Source organism: Triticum aestivum, chromosome 3B (genome assembly GCF_018294505.1).
Source record: "Triticum aestivum cultivar Chinese Spring chromosome 3B, IWGSC CS RefSeq v2.1, whole genome shotgun sequence".
Lineage (NCBI taxonomy): Eukaryota > Viridiplantae > Streptophyta > Magnoliopsida > Poales > Poaceae > Triticum > Triticum aestivum.
The window spans coordinates 461846366-461856276 of NC_057801.1; the positions used below are offsets into that span (position 1 = coordinate 461846366).

The 9911-nt window shown below is 37.5% G+C and overlaps 1 protein-coding gene across 6 annotated transcripts; it reads right to left on the reverse strand.

Annotated features, from left to right (window-relative positions):
- Positions 1 to 2276: 2276 nt before the first annotated feature.
- On the reverse strand, positions 2277 to 7699 carry LOC123070371 (uncharacterized). 6 transcript variants are annotated; one of them, XM_044493563.1, is made up of 9 exons: positions 7520 to 7647; positions 6919 to 6996; positions 6763 to 6837; positions 5223 to 5356; positions 5021 to 5122; positions 4715 to 4940; positions 4463 to 4606; positions 3180 to 3290; positions 2277 to 2979 (listed from the first exon to the last, which is right to left on the reverse strand). In XM_044493563.1, the coding sequence occupies exons 4-9, from the start codon at positions 5348 to 5350 to the stop codon at positions 2917 to 2919; spliced, it is 774 nt and encodes a 257-aa protein (XP_044349498.1). In that variant the 5' UTR covers positions 5351 to 5356; positions 6763 to 6837; positions 6919 to 6996; positions 7520 to 7647; the 3' UTR covers positions 2277 to 2916. The 6 variants fall into 6 exon arrangements, with proteins under 6 accessions (XP_044349498.1, XP_044349496.1, XP_044349499.1 ...); XM_044493561.1 differs by having other exon boundaries at positions 6763 to 6840; XM_044493564.1 differs by having other exon boundaries at positions 6915 to 6996.
- Between the last annotated feature and the right edge of the window lie 2212 nt (positions 7700 to 9911).

Here is a 9911-nt window from a genome sequence, read left to right on the forward strand (position 1 = left end):
CCACAAGAAGGTCTCTAGTCCCCGTAGGCAGCCAATGATGTAAGATCCGATCTAAAGAATAAAATAATACAAAGTTTTACATTACATATCGTATATTAGGGTACACATTTGCAACCATTTAGCCATTATCCCGCAGTTAGGAGTATGTAGCAGTGGCAGACGGAGGATTAAACTTTAGGTTGACCAGAAGAAATCATTGTGCCTAATTAAAACTACACAAGCAGAGGACCACCTTTAGAGAAGGTTCTAGTTGTTGGAAACACGCGTTACTGAATCATGGCCGTAGCTGATTTAGCTATTTACGGAGGGAGTAGAAAACTAGAAATATTTTCACTGCACATTTGCTGGATTAAATGCTAGATGTTCCTATTCAGCGGAGCGCAAACACTGAAAGAAAGAAAAAGTAAGTTGGACATAGGAGGAACATGATGCACCAAATCCAATCCTATGTACCTAAAGTAGTTGACCCTCATCATCTTAATTCTCTTAACATGCACACATGTCACCTCATCACCCACTAATTACTTCTCTTAACATGCATGAGAACTGTTATATTCTCTCTCAATGTGCACATCCCAACTCATCGTACATGCCACCTCATCAACCATACTAATTATATTTCTCTCAACATACATGAGAAATACTACGTATATTCTATATTATTTACAACTATATAATAATCAAATATAATATATCATATCTATTTTAGTTTTCATTTTGATTTCATAATAAATGTTGCAATTAATCACTAAACTAACGCACGGGTATCATCTACTAGTTTAATTGGAAGTGGCGAGACTTAAGAACCCAGGTCACTAGCCCCCCTCCTTGTGTTGCTAACCGGTATGACTCTTTATGAAGTGCAACATCTGCTCCCCATTATAAGATGTTTTGGATATTTCAATATGAATGACATACTGACTGAAATGAATGAACACATACACTAAAACGCATCTGTATACATCCAATTCAAATAAAAGTTAAAACATCTTACATTAGTGAACAGATGGAGTACTATTTTCTTGACATAATGTGAGTTAGGCTACATTAATGTTGAGGCAGAATTAGGGCACATTATATACATCTGATTTAGTTCTTGCTAGAGTTAAGTTTAAAGACCAATGGTAAATAAATAGACACAATCAATTGGGAATTTTGCCAGCAGTGTGCACCCTACAAAAAACAGTTCCTCAACTAGACGTGAAAAGATCCATTTAGGCCGGCTCAAATTATTTCCATGTGCATGTTGTGGATAATGTTCTACCTAGACTTAACAGGGATCACTGATAAGAGAATAACGTTAAGGCACCCTTTCACAAAAAGAGAATTTGGAATTCTTATGTGACATGTAAGCAAAGTGTGTATGTCAAGTGGCACATCAGCAAACGTGCAGTTTATGAGTGGTAAACAATAATTGATCTAATTATTAGGATAGGATTGGCGCATCAGCAAACGCTCTAACAATACCATGCAACACAACATCATCTCTCTCACTCATGCATGCAACAGCCAAGAGGCCAAAAAATGCAAGCATAATAACACTAGGATTCCCATAATTAAAATTAAGCATTTTTCATCTCTTAAAAGGTTAATCCGATTTACGATCTTCTTTTAGCCTCAATGCCACGAGATACTCGAAATCTGATCTCATGCCGACATCTTTCGATTATTATTTACCATTAGTAATTGTCACTTCATCAAGTTTTTTTTTAGACCGTCACTTCATCAAGTTACCGACCAAGCATTGTAAGATCCGCACGATTACACACAATGATATTCTTATGATATGATAATACCTCCACTAGCTGATAGGACTTAATACTCACCCCTGGACCTGCATAACTTTGCAATACCTAAATAATATATAAAATACTAAATGGTAACCAAACACTATTAATGTGGTAACCATTTAGTACTTCTTCCGTCTTGGTTTATTATGTCCTCCTAGTATCTTGCGTCAACTGTTTTTGACCATAAATTTGATTAACAAAAATAATACAAACATTAAAAGTTCCTCTTAAATTTGAATCGGACATATAATTGTAGTGACATCTAATTTACCCGCAAAAAATAGACATACAACTTATATTTTGGTAACCAAATTTATGTTCAAAACTTGACCCAAAATAAGAGGGGGGGAGGGGAGGAGCTAATGTCTTTAAGCCCTCATCAAAACAGAGTTAATGGTGGAGAATTAATGGGAGGAATTTATATTTGACAACTAATCAGATGGAGAAAATTGTTTTGAATTTTCAGAATCAGGATTTGGCAAATACTTTTGATGAATCAGCATGTGGAGGAATTTATGCATATATGCACCTCCCCTCAACATGGGAAGATAGCGTTGTGTTTGTTGCTCCAAATTCCTGATTATTATAACATGTAAGTAAACATGAACTACATTCATAAGGTCAAGCTAATTTAATGATTACATCATCATATACAAAAACAAAAATGAGTTCTTAGCAATAATATGTCTTTCCTACTTATAAAGACTGGATTTGGGGGTGATTTCACTCCTCACTCTTCATTCTTGTTGGGCCTAGCTTCCTTCTTTCCCAATCGTTTTCCTTGTGTCGTATTTCTTCCATGTGCCTATCCTTCAGCATCTCAAAATTTTAGTTTCATGTAGATTTAAATCTTCAAACCCTCCCATGATTGTTTTAGTCACTGCCTGGAACTGCCTCCTTGTCTTATTTTTTTCTCATTGTACCCATGAAGCGGTCATACTACACTTATGCTTTTCCATTGATCTTTCATGCCACTCTAACTCAGCTTATTTGTGATTCCGTAGCAACCACGAGCACCGAGCTAGTTACACTTGAATATATCTGTTTCTTGCACATTGATCCAGTGAAACAAGATTTGGTGATAAGTGTGTTTCAATCTAAATCACCACTTTAATCACCAACGAATTCATCTTAATACGCCACGAAGTTGGGGGTCACCGGTTACCATCAAGGAGATGGCGACATAATTCTGTGGAGATAAAATGTTAAAAATATACTATTTTTTTCTAAATCAACTATATACTGGTTACTTACCAACATATTTGAAGCATAAAAGTTGCATTAGAACTTTAGAAGATTGCTTGGTACACATTGGGAAAGAATGGAGCAACGTAAAAACTGAAGACATATATATGCACCATAACTATCCATAATATAATTAATTCGTACCTTGTATTCCTTTGAAATGCATAGCTGAGGATGGATAAGCCACAAGAATCCATTTACTGACCCCACCATGGAGGCAACAAACAGACACCGATTAATCTTGGCGTAGTACACCTACATACAAAAACAACGAGATGATATGTTTAGTTCAATGCCACAGTGACTCCACGCAAAGGTAGAGTTCAGTACCATAAGGATATTCCTTAAAGAAATAAAACAGGAATGGTCTGTAATCATAGTGCATTCAAGTGAAAAACAAAAGTAGCTGCATTTTCTTTTACCCGTACCACACCTGCAGACTTGAACAATACTCTAGAATCACTATGTGACTCAAATTTCACCAATTTAATTTCTTACAATAAGAATATGCACGACTAGCAAACCAGTCTCCTATATTATGTAAATGCTAGCAATATCTAGAATATTTTTTTCTTTCTTGATACATAAGTTTTATTATGATCCACCATGGGAATTAAAAATCACTCCCTCCGTCCCAAAATTCTTGTCTTAGATTTGTCTAGATACGGATGTATCTAGTCATGTTTTAGTGTTAGATACATCCGTATCTAGACAAATCTAAGACGAGAATTTTGGAACGGAGGTAATATATGATTCCGTGTTGTCCAATATGTATATTCTTTACATATTCTTTTTTCCTGGGATCACAGCAGGTTGTGTTTTTTTAGTTGTAGAATACGACTTTATGACTAAAAGTATCTATACATCTTATTTTGTTTATACACGGAGATTTCATATAGTCTAGCTAGAAACTATGAAAACATAGAGAGATAACACTAGAATCGTAGCAATGCAAACTAATACCATAAGAATGTGCCTCCGTTTAGTTTATACAGATCCATCGGAGCTTAATTTGTCTGACTGTCAACATGATTTTTAAAAATATATACTTGTCTGAAATAAAACATGCAAAAATAACAACAGCTCTGATATTCCCTATGTTGCATATAAGGGGACAATGAGGAGATAATTCCAGACTAAGGTCAAGAGCACAGTAGTCGGCAGCACGGTAAAAATCAAAATGGGAATAAGTTCTTGTAAGAAAATTTGACACTGAAAATGAGTGGTTTTGTAATTAAACTGGAGATGCCTCATACTTAAGTCATCAAACATGATGTAAAACCGTTAACATGCATCTTACGGAAGTATGATTAATAATCTAGATCTAACAATAGAAACAGAGACCATGGGCACTTCAAATTTGTTCCCTCATAAATGGAATTAGTAAAGGCAGTACCAGTGTCTAAACAACTAGAAATAATACAGACCGTGGATCCAATACGGAAAGAATGAGACAGTACACTTAGTGCTACTCCCATCCAGCCAAGGGCTTGTCTTTGTATTTTATGAAAAATTCCACCACCGACAAAGACCAAGAATGTAAGTATAATGCCCCATCGTACTCGCTGATCCTACAATTTAAATATTATATAAACAAAGAAATAGTCATATAAACATATTTACGTAGACATGTAACACATGCAGGATTGCATTTAAATAATAGCAGTAAATTGTATTACCCCAGAATTCCAAGTCATCACTGTAGCTATAAGAGAGAAGATCAGGTGTATACCGCACCCAAAACAGCAGGTCAGTAACACAGGATATGCTGAATAATGTGGATCAGAGCATTCCTCAAAATACCAGATCCAGAGAATATAATCCAGAAAACCAACAAACAAAAACCACCAAAAGAAGGTTTGCGCATCAGTTCGTGGATTGGCCTTCAACTCTTTGATACGCAAGCTGAAAAATATTAAATTATATTTCAGTAGCAGCTACTGTTTATAATATAGTACAAATATAAAAATACGAATATAACTTACAATGGGCAGAATAATATTACGAAGGACACGGTGAAAGATAGCCAAGGGACAAGCTGGTCCTTCGTGGATTCCATTCGGGAGCAAACTATGGTGGTGTTATCACTGCAAATGTTCATCAAAATAGTCGTTAATATTTTCTTATTAATTTAAGAATTCCACTATAAACACAAGCAAAATCACTAAAACAGATGCAAGGGTGTACCAGGGGTACTTGGCAATAACAAGTGTGGAGTTACACGGTGAAAGCGCTGGCTCTTGCCGACAGCGAACGGGGTGAATTTGCAATGCAAGCAAAATAACCACAAGCGGTATAACCCATCTGGATTCCATGTCGTACTGAAAAAGAATAACCAACAGCAGAGGATTACAAATGTGGATAATAGCACACATTACTATTAATGGATGAACTATCTAAATGCATGAAACACTGAAATATGTTAAAACAAGCAGTCAAATTTGCATTCGGTTATCTAATGGACCTCATCTTCATCCTTGGTTGATATTTGTTGCTTTTTTTTCCTGCAATCTAACCCTAGCCCACCGCCATGTGCCTTGCAACAATGCTGCTGACATTGAGGGTGGGACTGGAGGAACTTACCACAAAAATGTAGGCTATCACTACATAATCACAGCATTGCATTCAGATAGAAGGTAGAAGGGTAGCTATGCTACCGCTTACAACTTCAGTAAACTAAGGCTATGCTACTGCCTACAGCTACAGTGGACCAAGGGGGTCAGATTAAGGGAGTGGTTCTCGGTTTCTTACTTCTAGTCCATGAAACTTCGGGTATATATTCACAAGTTATGCCAAGGTCAAACCGTTTAAAAGAAGGTAAATGCAAACGGACTAGAGGGTGACGTGCACCGCGCCGTTCTTCGGTAGCGAGCTAAGTCTATTATTCAGGTTATTACGGTTAGAGGTGAGCACTTTTACACCGAAAATCGAAGAATCGAATTGAACAGAGTTGGCCGATATTCCTGGTTTATTCGGTTTATGATGTTCGGTTTGGTGTTTTCATCGCTAGTTGTGTGTGTTCAGGACCATCGCTAGGTGATATAGTAGATGTTAGTGTGTATACAACAATACACTAACACGATGACACTTTTACCAAAAGCTGGCCCCATCATATGTGTTAGTTTAACGAACATATGCTCAAGTAGGTGTCAGCTTACCCTTAGGAATTAACTATATGTCTGAATACTCTGCCATGTTATATAGATAACCATGTCCACTATCCACAAATGAATACTCTCATCGAGCTAAAAACAATGAGTGAATCTACAAACACTATCAATTTCAATTTCCATATTTCCATTTCTATCCCAAGCACAAAATCATATATAAGCACGAAATAGGTACAGTACTTTATAATTTGACCATACTGTACAGAATGGAAGAACGATAGACAATAAGCATATGGACTAATTGCTGAAGCTAACCTTGTAGATTTTTTGGCAACTAAATCGACACCCCTTATAATGTAGAATATCATCGATATAAAGACTATTATCAAGTACTTAATGTAGAGAAAAAAATGATAGGAATATCTACTTTGTAAATCACATAATGAGTGAGGCTTAGTTGATTAAGGAGCAAAACAATTTCGTCCACACTTCATTCCTTAACATCCTTTAAACCAGAATTACAATCAATCGAGAAATCTTCATGATGTTGTCATCAATTAGGCGTACAATTTACGTGTTGGAATTTGAGGAATACGAGGCTTCCAGCAGGACCTTACTTTGGAGGTAATGATCAAATGGTCAACAATATAAGGGTGCAGAGTGAAGTCCAAGCACAACAAAGGTATAATTTCCTGCTGGAAAAGTAAATTTCATAATTCTGAAACTAAATAAAAATAAAAAATGCACTATGTCAGATGCTTGCTTTCACCTACAGAAAACAGAAGTCACCAATCACCACATAGGAATTGCATGCATACATGAAGTTCTTTCCAGTTTGAAAGACCGATTAGCTAGAGCACAAAATAAAAGAATAAACCAAGGCAGTATGATTAGAAAGGAAACGAAAATAGCAATAGCGCATATTAATTTACCAATTCAAAAGCAATTAGTGACTACAACAAAGGACAAGTGGTCGATTTGCTGATCTCATGAGTTCACAAAGCATGTCTATGGCAAGCACACAACAGGCAGGCCTGCCATCACGCACATATCAGGAACATCCGTGGCAGGCATGCAGGCAGCAAGCACGCCGACCGCGCGCAGGCAGCAAGCACGCCCAAATCCTCATGCCTGCTTCCCGTCTGCCTCCTCATGCAGCTGCTTTCCCTCGGGGCCTAGCCACCGGTGTACCCCAAACTAGCCAGGTCACCGCGCCACCAAATCCGTCGGACCGCAGTGCCCCTGAAGACCACCCGCCATCCCGCCGCTAGGCGCTAGCCACAGCCGCGCACATGCTCCCAAGCCGCCGCGCCACAAAAATGCGAGAGGAGGGAAGGAAGAGACCAGGGGGAGAATGGGAGAAGGGAGGCCGACCTGTGCCGCCGCCACCGCCCTCGCTTGACGGCAGGGAAGACGCCACCGTCGGTGGCTTCACCACCTGCCCCAAATCGCCTCCACTCTTGCCCGTAGGCGACACACGGACACGGGCGGTGAAATCGCAGCGGACCGACACAGGGTACGCGGAGCTGGACCAACACGGGACGGGAGTCGCTTGCCAGAGCAGCTGACCAGCATGGTCCACTTTGGGGCCTCCTAGTCGGAAAATCCTATCTGCCGCATTCTGCGGCAGATTGTCCACTTATCGCACACAGATATCGATCGAATGGGCTGGCCCATCTGTGCGTTCAAGAGCACCGGTTTTGTGAACCTTCTGTCAAGTTCGGGACTGGTTTTGGGAACCTTCTAGAAGGTTCCTAAACCAGTTTTTTCCTGCCTTTTCTTTTTCTTTTTGTTTTTCGTTTTCTTTTTTGTTCTCTTTTTTTGTTAATCTTTTTTTATGTTTCTTTTTCGTTTTACTTTTTCAAATTTACCTTTATCCTTTATTTTGTTCAAAGAATTTAAATTTTGTTCAGATTTTTAAAAACATTCTTCTTATCAAAAAAAATTCAGACATTCAAAAGATGTTCACGTTACAAAAAATGTGTAGGAATTTCAAAAAAATATTCATGTTTTTAAAATTATGTTCACAAATTCAAAAAAAGTACCACAGTTTAGGAAATGTTCCTATTTTCCAAATTTTGTTCACAATTCAAAGAAAAGTTCACGTTCTTTTAAAATTTGTTTAAAACTCAAAAAATGTTCACAATTTCAAAATTTGGTCACAAAATTTAGAAATTTTTGTGTTTGCATTTTTTTGTTTGGAATTTTCTGAAAAGTTTCATTTTTCAATCTTTGTTCATAAATTATAAAAATGATCGTACTTATAAATTTTTCATTGGAATTTCATGAAATTTTCCTTTTATCAAATATTTGCAAGAATATAAAAAATGTTCGCGGTTCCAAAATCTGTTTAGAATTTCATAATTTGTACACATATTCAAAAAATGTTCCTTTTGCCAAAAAATGTTCAGAAATTCAAAAACTGTTTGTACATTTTTAGAATATACACTTTAAAAGAAGTACATTTTTTATAAAAAATATCATTGAATTAACTAATTCTAGTTCGTTACACTAGCACTAGTTCTTTAGGTTGTGTGCTGCATTATAAAACACAAAGCTTGTGTGGTGGAGTGGGTGTGAGCTCGCAATTGAAAGCCGTCGGTTTCCTGTTCGAATCCTCGCATCACGCCATTGTTGTGTTTTGCTATCTTTTTCATCCCGCGGTGCCTCTTGATGGGCCGGTCCAGTCACGCTTTCTCCGGTGCGTTCCGCCGTCAATTTGATGCAAAAGAGTGTCAAATAGGGGCTCCCCTCCTAGTCAACACCTTTGGCGCCGGCTAGGGAAATCAACGCTTGCGCGTTGTGCGTGTCTTGGCTGGCCCAAAAAAAGGCTACAGCTCCCTTGACTCGCTACACTCACGAGGGATTGCTAGTAGTTTCAATTGTAATTTTGTCTTTGAAGGTAGGGAGTCAAACATAGAGGCTCATAATCTAACTAAGTTTGCGCATTCATTAGGCCAGGGGCCTTACGTGTGGCTTGTGCAATCCCATGATCCGAAATGTATTCCACAAAATGTGGTTTTTATCAATAAACTTAGCTTCACCCCTAAAAACGAAGGATCGCTCTCTTTCTTCGGTAAAAAAACTCATGAGGGATCGCTGTCTTTCTCTCTCAAAAAAATGAGGATCGCTACATCTTTTTCCCGTTCGCAAAGTGACATTGCCGCCGACTTTATATAGTTTATTAATTTAAATAATCAGTGCACTTTAAAACTAAAACTCATGAATTCTAAAAAACAATGTACTTTTGAGACAAGTTTGTGAATTTGAAAAAAGCAGTTCATCAATTTTGAAAAAAAAACATTCGTTTCAAAAAAGTTTATCAAATTTGAAAAAAGGTTCTTAAATTTGAAAAAAAAACAACAAATTTTAATTTTTTAATCCATTTTGGAAATAATTTCATCAAATTTATGTGTTGCTTCGTAAGGCGCTGATTTGGATCCACATGTTTAATGCTATGGTTAGATTTGTTTTAATTCTTCTTTCGTATTTACGGATGCTTGCGAGAGGGGTTAATTATAAGTGGGAGGCTTGTCCAAGTAAGAATATCACTCAAGCCACCCACATATCAAGTTATCAAAGTAGTGAAGCGAACGTGAATCATATGAGCATGATGAAAACTAATTTGATGATAATTTCCATGTGTCCTCGGGGGCTCTTTACTTTATATAAGAGTTTGTCCAGGCTTATCCTTTGCTATAAAAATGATTGAGCCACCTTGCTGCAGTTACACTTGCTACTTATTACCCGTTACGAATTACCTTGC